At 36.3% G+C, this 23,262-nt stretch overlaps 1 protein-coding gene and 1 long non-coding RNA gene across 2 annotated transcripts; one reads left to right on the top strand and one right to left on the bottom strand.

Moving 5' to 3' along the window:
• Positions 1-463: 463 nt before the first annotated feature.
• LOC149416184 (uncharacterized) lies at positions 464-5,509 on the bottom strand. Its single transcript, XR_016303657.1, has 3 exons — positions 5,440-5,509; positions 4,078-4,239; positions 464-2,035 (listed from the first exon to the last, which is right to left on the bottom strand). It is a non-coding gene; the product is annotated as an uncharacterized LOC149416184 (long non-coding RNA).
• An 8,262-nt stretch (positions 5,510-13,771) lies between these two features.
• On the top strand, positions 13,772-16,370 carry LOC149416183 (uncharacterized). The gene is made up of 4 exons (XM_089641905.1): positions 13,772-13,897; positions 14,047-14,202; positions 14,488-15,581; positions 16,340-16,370. Exons 1-4 carry the CDS (start codon positions 13,772-13,774, stop codon positions 16,368-16,370), a joined length of 1,407 nt encoding a protein of 468 aa, XP_089498031.1.
• The last annotated feature ends 6,892 nt before the right edge of the window (positions 16,371-23,262 follow it).

The raw sequence follows: 23,262 nt of genomic DNA, 5'->3' as shown, positions 1-23,262 counted from the left end.
TTTTCGCTAATTTTACAATCAACGAAGCGTTTATAGCTTCCGATTGTGTTTCATATTTTCTATTGGGTTGGCAGTGCCTACACTTCCAATAAACAGACGCGTATTATGCGCGGAACTTCATATCGGTGTTCTGTCAAAATGGTGCGAAATTATTATCATCTGTATATTTATATTCTTGTATATTTATATTCTTTTATAAACGTAACATAAACAAAACATAAACGGTACAGAGTAGGTAATTATAAAATTGAGGATAATACTGTAAAATATTTGTTTTAAATTATTAAATTTAAATAAAGGTAAAGGGCAAATAACGAGTTAGTTTTTTGGTAATATATTATATGGTAAAATAAAACCAATGATGGATTTCCTCCTTGTGACTTTACCTTTACTGAGACAGCATAATAAGGAATAAGTAAATTAAATTAGTGAGAAAGGAATATGAATTAAAAAAAATTATACAAAACAAAAGATTATATAAAACGAAAAATTTACAAATCAATACATTTATAGCCATGGAGAGAAGTTGTAGATATAAATCAAATCATAATAGATGTTCAATAAATATTTTAACAAAAAAAAGGCATGCAAGATTGCTTAAAATCGACAAAAACATACTACTAAAAATGAAATGGACAAAATGACATAGACTTGTGCGTAAAATTCGCAGAAAAAATGTTTGGATTTGTTAGGCATATCAGCGCAACATGCATGAACTCAATTATCACTTGAAATACATTTTAGCGAAGATTTTCCCACCGACTTCAACTGATATAGTAAATCATGACACATATAAAATGAAATAGGGTGTGATTGTACTTTACATGTAAGACAACACTCTATTTCATTTCATCCGTTGGAGTCTGAAGTTGTTTGGCAGTAAAAATTAAAACAAAAAATGCTTGTGATAATAACACATAATAAGTGAGTTATGTGTTATTTAATTATAGAAAATTGCAAGCAGCATGTTAAAAACCTTACTTTTAATAAAGTAAATTAACTGCCAAACAACACTAAGAGACGTCTGATTTGAACAAACTGCAATACAAACACGGTCGGGTGACAGCAGCGCACTGAGGATTGCTTAACAGTGTGGTTGCTTCATAGAAAACCTCCGGTAGTTTAAAAGAGAACTTAAAACCCAACGGTTTACACTATCCATACATACCATTTTGGTCGTATTTCCCCAACAATATAACAATCTTTTAGGAGATTTTTGAAAGGCTTTGAAATTCTATGAATGAATCCCAGTATTTTCAAAGATTTGCCCTTTTCATAATTTACGTGTATTTCAAAATGAAATAAACATTAATAATCACGAATTATTTCTTTCCAGTATGAGTAAGCATGTGACGATTTAAATTTCCTCGTCGAGAACATGAATAGTTGCAGTCGGAACATGAAAACAGTTTTTCTCCTGTATGAGTAAGCATGTGACGTTTTAAAGATCCTTTTTGAGAACATAAAAAACTGCAGTAGGAACATGAATAAGGCTTTTCTCTGGTGTGAATAAGCATGTGACGTTTTAAATCTCCCTTTTTAGAAAATACATAGCTACAGTCGGAACATGAAAACGGTTTTTCTCCAGTGTGGGTAAGCGTATGATCTCTTAGACATCGCTTTCGAGAAAATGAATAGCTGCAGTAGGTACATGAATAGGGTTTTTCTCCACTGTGGATAAGCATGTGTAGTTTTAAATTTCCTTTTTGAGAACATGAATAGCTGCAGTAGGAACATGAAAACGGTTTTTCTCCAGTATGGGTGAGCATGTGACGTTTTAAAGTTCCCCTTACAGAACATGAGTAGTTGCAGTCGGAACACAAAAAAGGTTTCTCTCTACTGTGGGTCAACATGTGGTTTTTAAGATTTCCCTTTTGAGAACATGAATAATTACAGTCGGGACATGAAAAAACATTTTTTCCAGTATGTGTGCGCAAGTGAAGTGCCAACACTGACTTGCACGAGCAGGAGTTGTTACAATGGCAACACAAATAAGGCTTTTCTTCGGGTTGCGTCTTCAGATCCGTTATTAAATCTGAAAAAGATGTTAGATTAAGCTCAATAAGTACGAAGATATTAAAACGAAATCAAAAATATTGGCAATTTATGATACAGATAAAAAAATGATTTACAAATAACAAAAAAATGGTATTTTGAGGCTGTTTGGTTAGGTTAAGTTAGGCTTCAGATCCGTTATTGAATCTGAAAAAGATTTTACATTAAGCTCAATAAGTACGAAGATATTAAAACGAAATCAAAAATATTAGCAATTTAAGATACAGATAATTAAAGAATTTACAAATAACAAAAAGTGGTATTTTGAAGCTGTGTGGTTAGGCATTTTGGCGTCAAATATAAAATTATGTTTAGTATGAAAGATGCCACGAAGCCTTTCCCTTTATGCAGTGGTGGCCTGCCAACCACATAAAAATAACATAAAAAATATGTGTGACTCAGTATTTGAAGATCGTAAATTTTATTATAAGTCTCCCACCAATGGGAATTAAATTTTGTTTGTAAAAAAGTATTAATTTTTATTTTATATTATAGAAACAAACAATACATGATTTACAGTGATGAAACAAGATACAGGAATTATATACTTCATGTTGGGTACCTATGTTATGCTTCCTTATAATGTCTGTTAAGTGGTATGTTTATTCCTCAATTACCAGGTAACGTGTGTAGTATATAGGTGTGAGGGTGTGTGTAATGTGTGTGTGAGTGTGCGTGTGTATATGTATGCGCATTGAACAGTTTATATTATTGACACTATGCCACGTTTGAATTTGGGCAGTGATTCCGAAAAAATGTCAATGTTTGAGTTAAAACAAATATCATTTAGAGTATGAAGAGCTCGGTTCATTTGTAAAATACTCAGTTAAATACTGTATAATTTGTACCTAACGCATCAGCGGAATCAATTATAAAATAAAAAGAGTAAACCTACGTACAAAACGTACTTAAATAAAAACGAACAAATACAACCCCATTTCCTTAAATTGTTATCAGAAAAAAAAATTATATGAAGGCTATTATAAAAGAAAATGTTTTGATTATATAACATGCTCCCCATACATAGAAGGTAGATTATCAATTAACGATGGATGAATTCTGGAACACAGAATTCTAAAAAATGTGCATTATGACTACCCTACTAGGCACAGAGAAGCATAAATGTGATTATTAATAAATCGAAAAATGTATTCCGAGATGAAACAAAGAGGCATAACTTTGCAGAAATAATTAACGCATCACCATAAAACCATTTTTTACTTCTGTGAACAACAATAATCGCAGTAAGAGCATGAAAATGGTTTATCCTTAGTATGAATAAGAATGTGAGTCATTAAATTTGTCTTTTGTGAACATGAATAGTTACAGTAAGAACATAAGAATGGCTTTTCTTTAGTATGAGTGCGAATGTGTGCCACTTAGCCTAAATTCTGCGAACATGGATAATTACAAAAAGAACACGAGAAAAGAGAAGGTTTTCTCTTAGTATGAGTGTGAATGTTTCTTATTATGCTTGACAATAAAAAATCACAGTAGGAAAATATGAACAAATTTTCCTTAGAATTAGTGAGAACGTGTTGCACTAACTGTGACTTATGTGAAAATCAATAATGACAGTAAGAAAATGAGAATATTTTATTCTTAGTCCTCGTATGAATGAACACGTATGCCATTAAATTTGGCTTGTGTGAACGTGAATAATTACAGTGATAACATGAGCATGGTTTTTGCTCAGTGTGAGTGCGAACGTGTGATATTAAGCCGTACTTCTTAGCAAGTTTTGGTCAAATTAGAATTTTATCGACATTTTTCCGTTGTTAAAAAAAAATGTGTGCAATTTTATTTTTAACATGATTTTGAACATGACAAGCAATACTATTTTATAACAGTTATTTAAATGAATAATAAAAATACCCTGACAATAACAATACAAATGCATGTTGTGAGTGTAAGCACAAATCACGGTACCATTTTACAGCTAAAATAACGTTTCAATGAAAACGGTTTATTTGATTTCATGATTTAAAAAAAAAAACAAAATCTAAGGAAATATGGGTTCACCCGTCGTTTGATGAATACTTTCAGTATGCTTCAAGCATTCCCTTTTAACGTTAGTGACATCAATATCTACTTCTCCGTAGGGCATTCCACCTACGTCCTCTTCTTTGTTCTCTGGTTCTGCCTTGCTGGTGACTTTCTCTCGCATAGAATTCTCCATCGTGTCTAGAAAACACGAGAATTTATTAAGTTGTGCTTGGATTGAGTTTAATTACGGAGAATGGGGTAAACGTGGACACCTCTAAACATACCTCTTGTCAGAGAGATAAACGTAGAAGTCAAGTTCACATAGAGGCGACTTCAAAGCCTAATCCAATTCGTTGTGCAGAGGTAATGGTAAAAGGGATTCTCTGCTTTCCGCTCAGCTCGGCAGCTGCACGAAGTATGGACTTGTCGCGATTGTCTCATTGTTAACACTATGTCTACACAATGAGAATTTATACCCGCTAAGCTACCTTAAGTATTCAGTTCGAGTTTATTGAAATAACTTTTGTATGATAGATTAAAATAACCATAAAATAGCAGGACAATGATATATATATGAACGTCGTGATTTATGTACCTAGTTGAAAAATATAAAAAAAGTAGGAAAGTTTTGTTAAAGTGAGAAAAACAACAATACACTTATAGACTTACACACTAAACTTTGCTAGTCACATACTCCAAATTGCGAACAAAGGTATGAAAACCATGGGCTTCAAAAGAACGACAAATAACTTAAATTCAGTCAAGCCATAAAACTGTAATACGTGTCTCTAGTCAGAAACAACTCAGAAGTTTGGTCTCGCTACAAATTTGTATTAATAACATTGAACAAATACACAAAAATTCTACGTTTCAAAAATTTTAAATTAAATATGCCGCTAGATTTCATAAATTATCTTTTCCTATTAAAATTCATACATTATAAGACTAACTTTAGAAGATGTAACTTTTTTTATTTAAAATAACAACACGACACAATACTTTATTCCATCGCAGTGTGCAGAAGCACACTGTGTCAGTGCGCGGAGAGTTAATTTAAATTAAGTAAATGAATTAGTTTGTCACTGTCCTTGCTACTGGCTATGGTTCCATAGCCAAACTAGTTAAAAATTATGAATTCAACAATGACATTGCAAAACTAGTATTCAAGTGTTCGTTGACCATATTTTGAAATATGAATACTGGCATTGATTGCTTGATTACTTGTGTGGACCGAGTATTACAAATGATCCACCCACTATAAATAATGTACTTGGCACTTGCGGTCGGTTTTGACTGCGTTGGTGCTACCAAGAACGTGCGGTCGAGTAAAATTTGAACTTTTCCCTGTTGCTCAGATTGTACTACTTATGTACGGTACGGTAATTAAACACAACTTACACGATTGCTTTTGCCAAAATTAATTGTTATCACCAAAAATTACGTCCGCATTCTACAGAACAAACGCGTAGATATTCAAGGTTATAAATTAAGTGTTGCCAGCGTATAAAACATAAATTTATTATTTTTTACGTCGTTTTAGTACCTACCCTTCGTTGCGACGTTTGTATGTTACAACTCTACTTAAGGGAAGTTAATAATTAATATTATTCATGTAAAAGATAAGGAGGAACGAGTACAAAAAAAAAGAAGTTACTTAAGTTCGAACACGATAAAAATTTATTTAAAAAAATGTATAAAGAAGGGTTAGTCTTAATCTAGCTTAATGATAGTTTTAAATTGTAATTCTTAAAATTAATTGTCCTTTTTCTTAATCCTAAATTATTGTTCATTCAATGTCTTAAAAGTTGGGTCACGTTACGAGATAAATATGCAAAGATTGTTCAGGCACTTCCCTTTACGATGATTCTGGAACCGCGTACTCCACGTTCGCACTTATCACTAATACACAAAAAGCGGCAACTTGGGCTGGTTCCGATGGGCGGAATCAGTTCAGACTGGGCCTAGGCTCCGGAGGGCGGAGTCGGCAGGCAACGATTTCTGAGAGGGCAGCTTCCTCGGCGGAAGTCTGGCGACCACTTTGGCTTCCTGGGCGGAAGTTCGCGGGGTTACGGGAGGAGCCTCGGTGACCGCTCCAAGGGGGAGGGCAAGAGGTTTCTCGGCGGACGCGAGATGGTGACTCCTGAGAGGCGAGAGCGTGACTGTCGGTGCCAAAAAATCAACTGTTGGTTGCGAAATCTGTCTTCAGCTGTTGAGGCGAGATGAGAACTGCCGAGAGGGCAGCTTCCCTGGCGACCGCCCCAAGGGGCGGCCGAGATGATCACTCTCTGACTGGGTACTGTTGACTGTTTTGGTCGGGACTGTCTTCAGCTGCGCAATCCAGCGACCGTAGCGCGCCTGTCGTGGGGTGCTGTAACTAAAGTGGTTCCGCTTTACACCACTTCGGTACGTTGTTTGAGTCCGTGGCGCTGGCATCGACATTCTCACCGTAGTCGTTATTATTATTTTAAAAGATGCTAAAATGACATTTGTACAAAGCTTTCAAACAATTACAATATAGCCTAGCCTTGGGAGAAGGTTTTTATTGCCGGGTCCCTGGTTTAACAATACACCCATTTCGGATTACGACTTGATGATGGTTTAGAGCTAAATCTGCCGACTAATGGGTGTATTTCCAAGTTGGCTTTCTATTTTTTTATTGAGGGACCGGTGAAACTATTGACAAAATATTTAGGTCTAATAAAATCTGAACTGCCGCCTCCATCTGCGTGTAAAATCACAGAGACAAATGCTGGAGCACGTGTTCGCTTTGGTCTTTCTGTGAATCCAAGTCATGTATATACCTAGGGACATATCATGTAGATGTTAAATACTGTTATTAAGTTTTGCAACTTTTTGGGTATCCCCGAATTGTAGCTAGGAGATAGCCGGAAATATCCAAGCGTGGTGAATCGTTTTCTATGATGTGCGTTTCTTATAGAAGCAGAATATATCTATTTTTGTCGGTGAATATTTATAATGAAAGCACTTTAGAGTGAGATGTTCCCTCAATATTTAAGAACAATATTTTCAATTTTCCCAGATATTTAGTTACTCTCGTTGGCCGGAAAGCAACCCTTATGTAGCGGCATAATTTGTATTCTGAGGACCGCCTACACACGCGGGAACATTAAAAGTGCTGGTGACATCGCGAACAGCTTGGTGGACATAACCTTCTCATACGCCTCAAATGCCTATCTCGTGCATTGAGAGTCAGCTTCCATAATCACTGCGTCGTAAACTATAATTCGTCATCGTACCGTCTATTTTCTTTTTACCCATTTTAATTGTAAGGATGTTGAATAGACTTAGTCCCTGCATACAGTCAGGTTATCTAAATATCAGACTAGTGTTCACATAGCGTGTTTTGCGCCTCCCGAGCGATGGCCGAGAGAGCTCGGTGATATTCCGTCGTGCCTCCGGTTGCTTTACGCTCACCTAGTCCCTAAGGTCTTCGGGTTCACCCCCAACCTTCCCACACACTTTTCGTCTGGGCATACTCAAGCCACCGGCTAAGGGGTGCGATAGTCGATCTTCGTGTATGGTTAGACTCTTCCCCATCTCTTTCTCCGATAACAAACCACAACTGATGATTCAATTCACTTATTATTATCTTAGTTGGGTAGATAACATAAAAAAAATACTGACAGTATGCTAGTTGGTCTATACTTTTCTATTCCCGTTTGTTTTATTCTTTATAACCAATTCAGTTTTGGGATATTATCAAAATACGTTGCGTGAGTTGTTTGGTTTTTGTAATTGGGGTTTGGTAGTAGGTGGTTTTTGTGAGTAATGTAAAGTGTCTTATTAATTATGACTTATGTGAACATGAATAATCGCAGTGTACATAAGACTGTATTTTCTTCAGGATGGGTCCGAATATATGTCATTAAATTTGAATTCCGTGAACATAAATAATTGCAGTAAGAACATGAGAAAGGTTTTCCTCAGTTTTAGTGTGAATATGTTCTTAATAATTCTGTCTTTGTGAACATGAATAAACACAAAATAACCTAAGACTGGATTGTTCTTATAATGAGTGCAAATGTGTGTCATTAAGCTTGACTTCATTGTGGTTTTTCTACCTAAATTTTACATTAAATCACCATGACTTGCATTTTTACGAAAACCAACTTACTCTTCTTTGGTCACGCTCTGAGATTTCTCATATTTTAATTTATCTCATTACGCCGCGGAAATTGTTATTTTTAACGAATAAAATACAGTCTTGGATTTAATGGAGTTTTTATTTTATTCATAAAAAAACCTATCACACTTTCATTTTCATCAGCAGACTATTTATATCAACGTTATGTTTTTTAACAATATATTTATTAAAAACACTACCTACCTATATTATTTGTATACTGCGAATAGTGTTTTTTGTGCGTGAACATAAATTAATGCAGTAAAAACTTGAGAACGGTTTTAACTCAATATGAGTACAAATATGAAACACTAAGCGTGCCTTCTGTGAAGATTCATAATTACAGTAAGAACATGATTCCTCAGTATGAGTACGAATGTGTGATACTAAGTGTGCCTTCAGTCAAGATTTATAATAATAGTAAGAATATTATAATGGTTTTTCCTTAGTGTGAGTGCAAATTTGTGTCATTAAGTTAGACTTTTGTGAAGATGTATAATCACAGTAAGAACATGAGAAGGGTTTTTCCTCAGAATGAGTACGAATGTGTCTTAATAAGCCTCACTTGAGTGAACATGAAAAATTACAGTGAGAACATAAGAACGGATTATTCCTTCGTGTGAGTGCGAATGTGTGTCATTCAGTGTGACTTCTTTGAAGATGTATAATCAAAGTAAGAATATGAGAATGGTTTTTCCTTAGTATGAGTACGAATGTGTGATACTAAGTGTGCCTTCAGTGAAGATTTATAAGTATAGTAAGAACATGATAATGGTTTTCCCTTAATATGAGTGCGAATGTGGGTCATTAAGTTAGACTTCTGTAAAGATGTATAATCACAGTTAGTACATGAGAAGTGTTTTTCCTCTGGATAGGTAAGAATGTGTGTCATTAAGTTAGACTTCTGTGAAGATATATAATCACAGTTAGTACATGAGAAGTGTTTTTCCTCTGGATAGGTAAGAATGTTTGTCATTAAGTTAGACTTCTGTGAAGATGTATAATCACAGTTAGTACATGAGAAGTGTTTTCCTCTGGATAGGTAAGAATGTGTGCCATTAAGTTAGACTTCTGTGAAGATGTATAATCACAGTTAGTACATGAGAAGTGTTTTTCGTCTGGATAGGTAAGAATGTGTGTCATTAAGTTAGACTTCTGTGATGATGTATAGTCACAGTTAGTACATGAGAAGTGTTTTTCCTCTGGATAGGTAAGAATGTATGGTTAGACTTCTGTGAAGATGTATAATCACAGTTAGTACATGAGCAGTGTTTTTCCTCTGGATAGGTAAGAATGTGTGTCATTAAGTTAGACTTCTGTGAAGATGTATAATCACAGTTAGTACATGAGAAGTGTTTTCCTCTGGATAGGTAAGAATGTATGTCATTAAGTTAGACTTCTGTGAAGATGTTTAATCACAGTTAGTACATGAGAAGTGTTTTTCCTCTGGATTGGTAAGAATGTGTGTCGTTAAGTCTGACTTGTGTGAACATGAAAAATTACAGTAAGAACATAAGAACAATTTTTCCTTCGTGTGCGAATGTGTATCAGTAAATTATACTTCTGTGAAGATGTATAATCACAGTAAGAACACGAGAATGATTTTTCCTTAGTATGAGTGCGAAAGTGTAACATTAATCTTGTCTTGAAAGTAAGTTTTCGGTCACACTCAGTGCATGAGAAAAATATTGAATTTTTCTATCTTTTTCCGTTGCTTTTTTATTGAACTGAATTAGTGTGATTAATTTCGAAGGCTGCACCTAGAAGAGATTTCTTTTTAAAATTGTGTACAGTTTTAATTATACCCGACGTGAATTTGATCCCTATAAAATACGGCAATAACTTATTATCAGAAGCGAATATGTTTAACAATGTATGTATTACAACAGTAATTGTAATGGAAGTAATGAATGATAAAAAGTGCATCACAATAGTATGTGTGATGTATGGTAATAAAGTTGAGTATTTAAGGGGGCTAATTTCAAGAAAAGAACAATGGAAAGGCTCCGGGTGCAATATAACAACGCTTACCGATTGATGTTCGGACTCCCCAGGCACTGCAGTGCCTCCTCGATGTTTACAGAAGGGCGAGTTCCAGAATTTACAGCTCTGTTTAGAACCAGGATTGTAGGACTGAGGGAAAGGATAAACCATTCCAGAAACATTCTTATCATAGAATCCCGTCTGACTTCAGGATCGAGCATTGAAGACCATTTTAGAAAGATACTTCCTCCCACAATCTTATATCCGATGGATTCAGGTGCTTCTCTGCTTTAATTTAATTTCATTTTCAATTTAATTTTTAATTCTTTAATCTCTTTTTATTTATTTTACTATATGAGGATATAAATACTATCTGTACTTATATCCTCTATGGGATGTGTGGGATCTCACTAATCTCCCCACATCCTGGAAGAATTCAAGAATTTTTAAGAATTTTAAGATTATTTTAATTATTATTATTATTATTATTATTACTAAGCGATAGATGGCGCTAGTCATAAAGCTTACTCCAGAGTCCGACAGATGTCACTAGAGTGTAAAAAATACTTGTGAGATAAGATTAACAGGGAACAAGCTTCTCGAACCAGAGAATTACCAACCATCGGGTAATGAACAGTGTAGCTAAATCCAGACCTATTATATGTTACGTAAATAAACACAATTATAAGTAGAACCTTTTACTTTTTACAAAGAGTTCCCAACACTTAAATCTGCAAAGTAAGGCAGATATAACAGTATGATAAATGCATATCGTGACTATAAATACAAACTATGCTTCCTTTTTACAACTAAAATTAAATTATTCGATGAAATCGGATTATTTGAAGTCGTGATTTAAAAATAACGCAATTCGAGGAAATTTGTGTTTAGCCTCCGTTAGCTGAATTTTTCCATTATGCTCCAAAAATTCTTTTTTAACATCCAGGAGATCAAAATCTATTTCTTCATAGGGTATTCCACCTCCGTACTCTTCTCGTATTATTTCTGCCTTAACCTTTCCCTTACTGTGCTAAAAAATCCACGTGTTCCGGTGCTGTGTAGTCAACACACATCTCAAAATAAGCAATTTAATATTGTTAAAATATGAATATTCATAGTTAATCTTAATCGCTTATGTTTATTATATTTTATATCAAAAGTGATAATAATTGTAATTTAATTGCTGAAAACATGAAAAAACCATCGGCAGATGCTAAAAAAACGTGCGAGAAGTCCTTATCTAACGACTGGCCGCAGGTGCTGGATGGATAGGCCATGGTCGCTGGACGCACACACACAGCTATGCGGTCGTAGGTATCGATGGTCTAAATACAACTGCGGACGTGTGGATTTCTCATGTTCCCGCATAGAGAACTAAAGCGGGACATCAATAGCGTGTCATTTCCTCGCACACTCTTCGCGTAGCAGTGTCACACGTATTAGTGTATTTTTCCCCATTCTTAACAAAATTATCTGATTATTAATTGAATTTGAAAACTGTGTAAATATTATTTTTTAATTCAGTGCATAAATGTATAACTGAGGAATACCTAAAATCTGAAACCAGAATTTATTATATTTATACTGTCTTACTCATGAAAAATCGCTAAATCGCCGTTCCAGCGTTGTACTAGCTATACTGGAGTTGGGGCCTAAACCGCTGATTTAATATATTATACCCATAGAGAGATTAGATGGATTATTTGTTATGGTTTTTTTAGAGTGGCAACACTCTGATTTATTTCGCATTCCGCGGCGTGCAACCAACTTCACGTTTATTCATATGTCAGATTCTGTCATCGAATGCCGGGCAATATGATTAAAACCGAATTGAAAATTAGAAGGAAGCGGAATAAAAATTGGGGTGATGTTGAAAAGGTTTGTTTTTAACCTCTTATAATAATAATAATAATAATTGGATAATTTGTAGAGCGCCGTTTTTGTGAAAAATCACCTCAAGGGCGCTGTACATTTTATTTCCTAGGATCTACATTTGTTATTTAGAAATGATACCAAAACATACTTACCTGGCAAGTCACTTCCAACAAACACACTTATATTAAAAAGTTTATGCTTATAAAAGATAGAACTGCACGCAGAGGACACTATATCAAAAAACACTGGTCGTCGCATGATCTTAAGTCTGCTATAGTTTTTATTTTAATTTAAATGTATTTTAACTGTCTTAAAAGCCTACAAATTGTTAGTTGTTATCATTTTTATTTATTTATTTTTAATTATTATTTTTATTTATTTTATTTTATTTTTAGTATTTTTTACATTTTGTTAATTTAAATTTAAATTGCCGTCAACTGTGAAAGTGGAGGTTTCTGAAATTATGGATACGACTGTCTGAAAAGGTGCGTTTTAAGTTTAGACCTAAATTCTGTCGAGTCTGCGATCATTCTCAAATCATGTGGCAGTCCATTCCAGGCTTTAGGTCCTGACACGGCAAAAGCACGCTCACCGAACTTAGTATCTGGTGTGCGCTTTGGTTCCTTCAACCTTCCGATAGCTGATGACGTTGCTGACCTAAGGGTTGACTGTCGGGAGTTGGAATCTTCTGGAATACACAATTCTGATAAATAAGCTGGAGCCATTCCGTTAAGTGACTTAAATACCATCCAGCATACCTTGAACTGGATTCTTTCAGGACATTTGAGCCAGTGCAGATTTTTGAGATGCTCTGAAATGTGGGAGTATTTAGATACTCCGGTGATAAGCCTTGCCGCGGCGTTGAAAACGGATTGTAATTTGTTGATTTGACATTTAGGGAGACTTGCATATATTCCGTTGCAATAATCTAGACGTGAAACAACATAGGAATTGACTAGCAATTTAGTCGCCTCTGTTGGCAGGTTTCTCCGCACTGCTTTAATTTGCCTTAATTGAAAGAACCCCGTGCTTACAGTTCTGTTCACCTGAGTTTTAAGGGAAAAATTAGCATCCAGATTGACACCCAGTAATTTGATGCACGTTTTTGGAGTGATGTCACTTCCAGAAATGGTTATTGGGGAGTTTTCAATGTTATGCTGACGTCTGCTTGTAGCAGTCCACAGAAACTCAGTCTTTGTGGGATTCAGTTTCAATCTATTTGAGGTCATCCAGCAAGTAATTGCTTCTATACACTCAGTTATACGAATTTTTAGACTGTTTATTTCTTCTGGTAATCTTGGCTGTAATGTTTTATTTATTTGAAATGAGTGTTTAATGATTGTTTTCCGTGTAGGCGTTATTAAAGGATTGCATGGCTGATCACATTAAAGTGGTGGAGAATAAAAATTCTAATACAAATACCCTAATTTCCAAGAGGGAGGCTTGGAAAAGTATCGTGATGAAGTAAGTATACCTATGTATTTTTAACTTTTCTACACTTCCCTTCATAGCTTTGGTAAGTATCTATTTTTAATAAAAAATAACCGTTGTAAATAATTCATTGGTTAAGATCAATGTACCTACTTATGCCACTTAATTAATAATCCACTATTTTTCAGATTTAACACCCTGAGCGATATCCCAAGGGATCTATCTCAAATCCAAGCACAGTGGAAACTGTACAAATTAACATCCAAAAACACACTGAGCCTCTATCGTAGGGCGATAATGGCAACCGGTGGAGGGCCGAGACCGACAAGTCCGTCGGAGGAAATCTACTCACTGGTGGACATGTTGCCCAGTGAATTTGCGGTGGACAGCAACTGTCACGATAGTAATTCGTATTCTGCAAAGGTAAATATTGTAGCTTTATTTTATTCAAAAGATAAATTTGTACGATGATAATAATTTTATTAAAATATTGATTGTTCTATCGAAACTGAACTTGTATTTAATGTATAAAGATAGAATAAAAGTTTGCAAATGGTGTTTTATTATTACAGATTTCGCCCACAAACGTAGCTGCTGCCCGACCACAATCACCTTTGCCACAACCAGCACCAGCACCACAACGAGTTCCACAGCCAGCTCTACCAGCACCGCCACCAGCACACACTGTCCCGCTGCGCTCTTCACCCCGGAGGCGACTCTTCACTAAAGTAGGTCACACATTACACTTCATTGCCATTTGTATAACAGACTTTATTGTCGGACCAAAATTAAAAGTTTAGTAAGAAAATCAATAAATTTGTTTAATTTCATATTTTTTTATTTATAAAATGCATATTTAATTATTAAGAAAAGATACATCAAATCACCATACATGTTGAATGAAGTGTAAACATACAGATTAAATATATAAAAACAGAAAAAAAGTAGAAAATAGATTAAACAGCACAATTATTTTAAACCAGGTATGAAAGATTTATGTTGTTTTTTTTCAGAAAGCCAAACCTGATGACTTGTCGGTGAAAGTATGGGAAGAAACCAAAAAAATGATGCACCTGGAGTACACGAAGAAGATGGAGCGTATGGAGAATGAGTCCAGGCAAATAATTCAGACTCGAATAAGGTTGACTGAAGACGAGTCCAGGGCCAACCTTCGGCTGAATGTACTGGAATCTGAAAATAAAATAAGGTTGATGGAGGAAGAGTCCAGGAACATTATTCATGCTCGAATAAGGTTGATGGAGGAAGAGTCCAGGAACATTATTCATGCTCGAATAAGGTTGATGGAGGAAGAGTCCAGGAACATTATTCATGCTCGAATAAGGTTGATGGAGGAAGAGTCCAGGAACATTATTCATGCTCGAATAAGGTTGATGGAGGAAGAGTCCAGGAACATTATTCATGCTCGAATAAGGTTGATGGAGGAAGAGTCCAGGAACATTATTCATGCTCGAATAAGGTTGATGGAGGAAGAGTCCAGGAACATTATTCATGCTCGAATAAGGTTGATGGAGGAAGAGTCCAGGAACATTATTCATGCTCGAATAAGGTTGATGGAGGAAGAGTCCAGGAACATTATTCATGCTCGAATAAGGTTGATGGAGGAAGAGTCCAGGAACATTATTCATGCTCGAATAAGGTTGATGGAGGAAGAGTCCAGGAACATTATTCAGGCTCGAATAAGGTTGATGGAGGAAGAGTCCAGGAACATTATTCATGCTCGAATAAGGTTGATGGAGGAAGAGTCCAGGAACATTATTCATGCTCGAATAAGGTTGATGGAGGAAGAGTCCAGGAACATTATTCATGCTCGAATAAGGTTGATGGAGGAAGAGTCCAGGAACATTATTCATGCTCGAATAAGGTTGATGGAGGAAGAGTCCAGGAACATTATTCATGCTCGAATAAGGTTGATGGAGGAAGAGTCCAGGAACATTATTCAGGCTCGAATAAGGTTGATGGAGGAAGAGTCCAGGAACATTATTCATGCTCGAATAAGGTTGATGGAGGAAGAGTCCGGGAACATTATTCAGGCTCGAATAAGGTTGATGGAGGAAGAGTCCAGGAACATTATTCATGCTCGAATAAGGTTGATGGAGGAAGAGTCCAGGAACATTATTCATGCTCGAATAAGGTTGATGGAGGAAGAGTCCAGGAACATTATTCATGCTCGAATAAGGTTGATGGAGGAAGAGTCCAGGAACATTATTCATGCTCGAATAAGGTTGATGGAGGAAGAGTCCAGGAACATTATTCAGGCTCGAATAAGGTTGATGGAGGAAGAGTCCAGGAACATTATTCATGCTCGAATAAGGTTGATGGAGGAAGAGTCCAGGAACATTATTCAGGCTCGAATAAGGTTGATGGAGGAAGAGTCCAGGAACATTATTCATGCTCGAATAAGGTTGATGGAGGAAGAGTCCAGGAACATTATTCAGGCTCGAATAAGGTTGATGGAGGAAGAGTCCAGGAACATTATTCAGGCTCGAATAAGGTTGATGGAGGAAGAGCATAATACAAAGATGTTGATGCGCAAAGAAACACCCCCAACCCCCTAGCCCCCCGCTTTAGAGGTGTCAGTGGAGAGTCCCGCTGCTGCGCGTGCCCAGGGGACCAATTCTCCACCAACGGTTAGTATTTATTCATTTCCATTCATTTGCGTGTAATATCGTACATTTAAAATGTCTTCTTACTGCTCTAACGCTTCATTCAGAAGAAGCTCTGTCTTTGACGGATTCAACAATATGATAGTCGAAGAATAATGAATATTTCAGATATTTTAAAGTGTATTTCTACATTCTGTTATATTTACTGTCAATAATTAATATTATTCTAATTTGTTTTCAGACAAGGATCTTCCACTGTAAGAAGTCCTTAAATAAATAGTCACCACGAAACAGGCAACCTAGTATGATGACTTGATGTATCTATTCTCTTATTAAATATCATGCATTTTATAAATAAATTAATATGATATTAAACAAACTTATTGATTTTCTTACTAAACAAAACTTACATACTCTTTAAAAATGTTGACGAATGAAGACCTGTCTATTTGCATTTCCGGTCTGGTTCATGTTTGGAGCTCCTTCCAATTCCATGTCAGCACCGCCACCTGCTACTGGTCCTGCTACTGCATCCTCATCGCCTTCACCATCACCATCATCTATTGGAATCCAATTATAAAGCACAGCATTATTACACACAAAATTCTAATGTAAGGAATATCTGTTATTTTGAATTGTTTTCTTACCAAAATCAGGATCATTCATATCGACGGCAATACATTGGAGAACAGCAAGAGCTACTATAGTTGTCTTGATGGTATCAAGAGAACCTGACATACCCCGCAGCAGGCAACGAAATCTTTGCTTCCACACACCAAAACATCTCTCTACCGTGTTGCGAGTAGATATTTGAGCCCTGTTATAGGCCTCTTCTCCGGGGTTTCTTGGATTCCTAACTGGGGTGAAGAGATATGGTGTACAGGCATAACCTCCATCTCCCAATAGTCGTCCATTGAAGTGACCATCTTCAAACCTTTGTTTGATATTACTTTCTCTGAAAATGCGAGCATCGTGGGTGCTGCCTCTCCAATGAGCAACAATATCCATGATTTTCAGCTTAGCATTGCACACAACCTGAAATGAATTCATTCATACATTCAATGTTGGTTAAAGTTAAAATTTCATAGGCACATATCGAGGTTTCACTTTACAAACCTGGACATTTAATGAATAAACCCCTTTCCTGTTGACATAGTACTGTCCGGCATCACCGCCAACTCCTTATTTTAATATGGGTGCAGTCAATTGCTCCCATAACGCCCGGAAAACGTTTTATTGCATAAAATTCTGCAACGGTTGCCTGTTGCTCGCCAATGCTCTGTGGCATTTTTATGTGCCGTGGAGCAAGACGAGCAAATGCAGTTGCAACGCGTTTGCTTATGCGGGACATCGTTTGCTGGCTAAAACCGTGAATGTCGGCACAATCATCCTGTATCTGCCAAAAAAAAGCTATATTAATTGAAAGCGTGTTTGGTTATCGATTTTGCTGATTTGCTTCACAGGTATGTAGTATTAAAAAGTAATTAAAAACTATCTTACTTCATTCCGCCCCCAGTATCGTATGGCAGAGAGAACTTGTAGATCCACGGAGATTCTACTTCCACGTCTGTTGTCGCTGACATGCAAGTCTGGCCGTACTAGATCAATTATTCGTCTCATATTGATTTTGGTGAATCTATATTTGCATCGAAAATCTAATTCTGAGAGAGCTTCAAACGGATCGTATCGCTTATTGTAGGTTTTACGTACGCGCGGTTGACGTACAATTCGTATACGATCGATGTTTTCCAAACCCGACCGCAAAATGTCGAGATTATCAAAAAAGTTTTCCATTTCGAGAGAGTTTGGTACGCAAGTTGACGCGAGTTTAGTCTATAAACCTAGGGGACCCGCGATCTAAAATCTGACAGGTCGATAATCTGCTGTATTACCCACCCGCGCATGCGCCCGGCCGTGAGTAAGAATTTGGAATAATCCGTTCATTTATGTGTACATTTATTTTCATGAGTAAGACTGATAGAGTTATTAAAGTTATTCGAAGCATTGTGTAGTAAATACACACCACAGATGAGGAAAGTTAATGGTGAATCTTTATTATACACCGAGAGTATTTATCAAGTATATACTTGGAATGTGTTTAATTGGCTGTAATGAGGACGAGATCACTAAATAAACGTCCTGACATACAAGTATCATAATGAATAAGCAAGTCTAGCCCATTGAAAGGTGACTTGAAATTTTTTTTTCAAGACTATGTATTTATAAATGTTTTTTTTTAAAGAAAGACAAACATTCCCGAGTTACGAATAACCTGAAAATATTTGAAAATCTCCTACTACCACCCACAGCGGCGGAAAATGTTGCTTTTGTCGTGATGGAGTATATAGCTAGCCAAGGAATTGAACGAACGAAGCGCAGGTTTGACCCAAACGCGATGCCAACTCAGCCACTGACTGGTTGGACAGTATTGTCCTCGTGTGAACGCGGCATTAGAATACCTAACGCACCATGGACTTAAAAAGTCCTGGACGGAGATTTATAGATTTTCTAATGATTTGTATTTTTACAATGGGTATTTTTTTTTTTTTATATTAACTCCACACAGGAGGCCCTGAAGAAAATAATTTCCCTCAGGGCCTATGTCATCTTTGGGGATGCTGTGTGGAGGGTCTTTTTGTGCAGAGGAAGGAGTGAACATGGGTCTTGAAGAGTCCCATGTTGTAGGAGAGAGGAAACACAGAGGCCGGCAGTTCGTTCCACAGCCGAGCTGTTGAACTTAAGAACGAATCGTAGAAGCGACCCGTTCTCATGTGACAAATGTCAACCGTGTACAAATGTTGGGCGCGCGTTTGTCGTGTATCCTGACTACGCACCGGTGCCGAAGGGATCAATGACGCTAGTTCCTCAGAGCATCTTCCTGTTAAGATTGGGGAATCTATCAAACGGATCGCCCGTTTTTGCACAGTCAAGGAATGAGTCAAGGGTTTTTTTCAGGTATTTAGTGGCTCCGGACCAGAGATGGCTGCCAAATTCGACAGTAGGGCGCACTTGCGATTTGTACAGGGTCAGCAGTTGTGTACTATTAAAGTATCTGCGGGCCTTGTACAGTACGCCCAGCTTCTGAGAGGCCAACTTTACTCTGGCTTCAATGGAGCCCCCGTACCTGAGCTGGTCACTTATAGTTACACCAAGCATATCAATGGAAGGCCTGTTCGGAAGATTGCCTCCGTTGAAGGAGACTAGATTATCATTTGGATCCCTTTTAGACGTAATCAGACAGGATTGGATCTTTGAAACATTAAATTCGACGAGATTATTTTTACCCCAGGAGGAAATACTCTCGAGATAACCGTCCATTCTCTGCTTCAAAGCCCTCCGAGCCGTTGGAGTTTGTGTGCCCTTTGGGGGCTTGTCAAACAAAAAGCTATCATGATGTATGCCTTAGGACTGGTATCATCAGCGCCCTGGCAATTCGATTTGCAATGGGATTTAGTTCCACAAAATAAAGTGATGTACATTATATAAAAAATATTCAGAAAAATATTTTCGAGGAAAATGAATAAGTAGAATGCGTTTTTTGATTTAAATATTTTTTATTGTAATTGATTAGTTTTTGTACAAATTTAAATCGATTGCAATTCTGTTAGAGGTAACTTATAGAAGCTTATAAACCGCATTTTAATTATTGACTAACATAATATCAACAATTCTCAATGAAAATATTAAAGACTATCTGACCTATACCCGGCGTTTCTAGACTTTTCTCTACTTTCTATAAATATCTTTCTATAGCACGTATTGTATATATCAATCTTCCGGAGGACATTCTCTAAAATATCTTTCTATAGCACGTATTGTATATATCAATCTTCCGGAGGACATTCTCTAAAATATCTTTCTATAGCACGTATTGTATATATCAATCTTCCGGAGGACATTCTCTAAATCAGAGGTTCCCTGACTGCTGAATATTGAATTTTCCTAAAACTATTAAGGTCCCATGTGATAATCATTAATTTTTTTTTGTAAAAATATTCCCTTCCCTTGCCTGTCCAGGGAAAAGGTATTACACCAAATGAAAATGAAGCAAGATAAGCAACGGGAATTTCTTTCTGTAGCTGGCCCTACAGAACTGCCCCTTAAGTTCTTTTTCAGTGCTTATTCCGGTCAGTTCTTCTTGTCACATGATATCCGATTCTTCAACGTTGCATTTCCACAGTCAAAATGTCCTCAAACTTAGTTTTTAAGTCTGTGTGAATTGCAGTTAAATGTTGAACGTCATTATTACCCTGGACGTTTTTCAAAAACAAGTTGGGGAACTAGGAAAATTCGCGGCTTCAAATGTGCAATGTTTTGCTTGAATATATTAATTCTGACGAGAACAGGAACGTAGACTCTATTTATATACCTAAATTAACAAATTTACGAAATATAAAAATGCAGTATAAGTAATTTCTCAGTCTATTATATTTGTGTTAGGTGTATTGTGTCATTTACGGAACTCCTAAATGTTGACTTGAGGTAAATGGGGGTCCGCTCGTATGTACCCTCATTTGAATCTTGTGGACCCCCGAATTTTCTTCTCGCTTACATAGACCCCCAGCATGCCGATATCAACCCCTGGGGGTCCATATAGACCACTTTGGGAACCTGTGCTCTAAATGATATTGAAAACCCTATAAAAAACCGTCGCGTAGTTTAGAAGAACTCAACTTTATTTTTTACTATTTAAAGACCCACTGACGTCTCCTGGCGTTGCTGGGGGTTATCCTTAGGAGATAGACGAATACCACCTTAGACTTTCCTGTAGGCTTTTTTAAGATGTACAATTCCGTAGTACATTATTTTGATGTATCTCTTAAGGTTTAGTCAGTGTTAGCAATGTAGTGTCCGAAAACATATTTTTACAATTTGGTTACAAAACATCGGCTTTTCTCTACTTTCTATACATATAAAATGTATGTATTATATATGTAAACCTTCCGAAAAAAATTTTCTAAATGATAATGAAAACCCTATCACAATCGGTTGCGTAGTTTAGAAGAACTAAGCGCACAAACAGACAGACGCGGATAGCGAGTTTGTTGCAAACTATTTAGATTAGTCACGCATCTCGGAAACAAACCAAAATATTCTAGTCTTACCGAGAATGAAATTCATTCATTTCATTCTAGACTTATGAAAAAGTCAATAGATGTCGCATATAAATAGATGGGTATTTACACCTGAGAAGCTAACTATATCGGATGGAACTTTGCAATCCTGCCAAAAGATGACAGTACAGACCTAAAATAATTTGATAGTGTTGGTGACTCAAAAATGGATGATGATTGATAAAACTTTAAGGATTTTTTTATGTGAATACCATACAAGAGTAACAAGTGCTCCCAACGGTCTGGAGCCAGTGAGACTATAACATCCCCAATTGTTGTATGTTGTGAGGCTGAAGGTAGTGGAGAGGGAAGAGGAAGGTGAAGACGTACCTGGCTGTTCAGATCTTGTCACCAAACACAGCTAAAGCTATTTCAAGCAACGTTTCAATTCTAAATGGTGGTCTTACACCAAGGCGACACTGAGAATATCTTCTATCGTGAAATATTCCGCAAGTATACTACATTTTACTTTGGAGGATTGTGATTATCGCCAATTTAAATGGGTTGTTGACTGAATGATTCTGTGGTTGTCCAATCCGCAGAATCCAAGGTTGCGTGATTAGAATTCGGATATTTCGAATTTAGTTTTTATTTTAACACAAACAGATCGCGTAATATGCTAGAGGAGATTTTAAGGATAAACCGTCGGCTAGACCGCTGGAGACAGAATGAATCAATGAATTTTTTGCCGCGCGAGGTATCGTGCGCAGGTTTACAATGATACCAGCCTTACAAGAATGTGGGTAAAAGTAATGTTGTCATTATTTTCGGGAGATGTAAACTCAATATAATTTACCCTATAGTACATTATTTTAAATTAATAAATTTTTAAAAAATATGAAATTATCAAATAAAATTTACTTGCGACATTTGAATTGCTAGTCGAGGGGTAATGTCGATGGAATGAGGTGGCAATAGCTCAATTGGTACCAGTCCCATTGTCTTTTTAACTATTCTTCAACCAATATTTAAAATCATGATGAAAGAGAAAGGGGCCTTTTTGGCTCGGAGCTCTGTATGCCGATATTCAAAAAAAACCTTTTCATTTGTCTGATTCAAATTTTGTTGATAACTTAACCATCGTCAATGATTAAAATCGATTTATTTAAATAATAATAGTTAGTTTATAAAATTAGATAAATATTAAGTAATAATTTACAAGAGAGGTTACCAATTTTTTGGCTGGCAAAAGGGCTCAATAGGGTTTATAATCCGGCACTTTTTCCTCCGGTATTATAATGAGCTGCTCTGAAGTAAGAAACAGTGTCACAATTGGTCGATATCTCAAACACAAAAAGATCTTCAACACTCCACACAACAGTCCTTCCAAATACCTTATCTTGACTACCTATAGTATATATACATTTAAAAAATCAGCACTTTGCTTGCCGAATAATGATTTGTTTAGACCAAAACCATTGTTTGGTATTAATTTATTATAATGCAGTAAAAAAAATGAATGTAAGATTTTAAATAGTTTTAACAATTTTTTCATTTCAAATCCACAAAAAACAGAACAACATTTTGTGTTGGTTTGTTTCATATTCGGGTGATAGTGATGCTTCACCCTTGCACACGCTTGTGAAAAGTCACTTGTCCAAATACTTAGCAAGCATCGGCAAGTCAAACGAATGTGTGGATGCATTGCAAGCGTTTGCCGCAAGCATCCTTTGACTTGTGCACAAAATACCGATACTGGCCCCTCGGCGGCAAGCGCTTGCAAGTCTACTCAAGCTAAGCCAAACGCCAAAATGGCATTGAGTCGTTCGCTTGGAACATTGTGGACAAACAACGAAGCGATACTCAGTTTTTATCTCAACAAAATTATAATGTCGGTTTGTTCTATGTCCACAAAATTGTATAATAGTATGGCGTTTTATGAATACATGTAGAACACAACCTAACGCAATAAATCAAAACGGCTTACAAATACCGTGAAAAATTAGTATTTAAAAGATATATTGATGAAAGTTATGATATCCTAAAAGGAAATATCATTTTAAACATACTCGATCGCTGTAAATATGTCGAACAAAATAATATTCTGGTG

Source organism: Hesperophylax consimilis, chromosome 17 (assembly GCF_061612785.1).
Source record: "Hesperophylax consimilis isolate HC1 chromosome 17, BYU_Hcon_1.0, whole genome shotgun sequence".
Classification (NCBI taxonomy): Eukaryota; Metazoa; Arthropoda; class Insecta; order Trichoptera; family Limnephilidae; genus Hesperophylax; species Hesperophylax consimilis.
The sequence above is the reverse complement of the archived record's forward strand: the minus strand, read 5'-3'. Positions and strand labels throughout refer to the sequence as shown.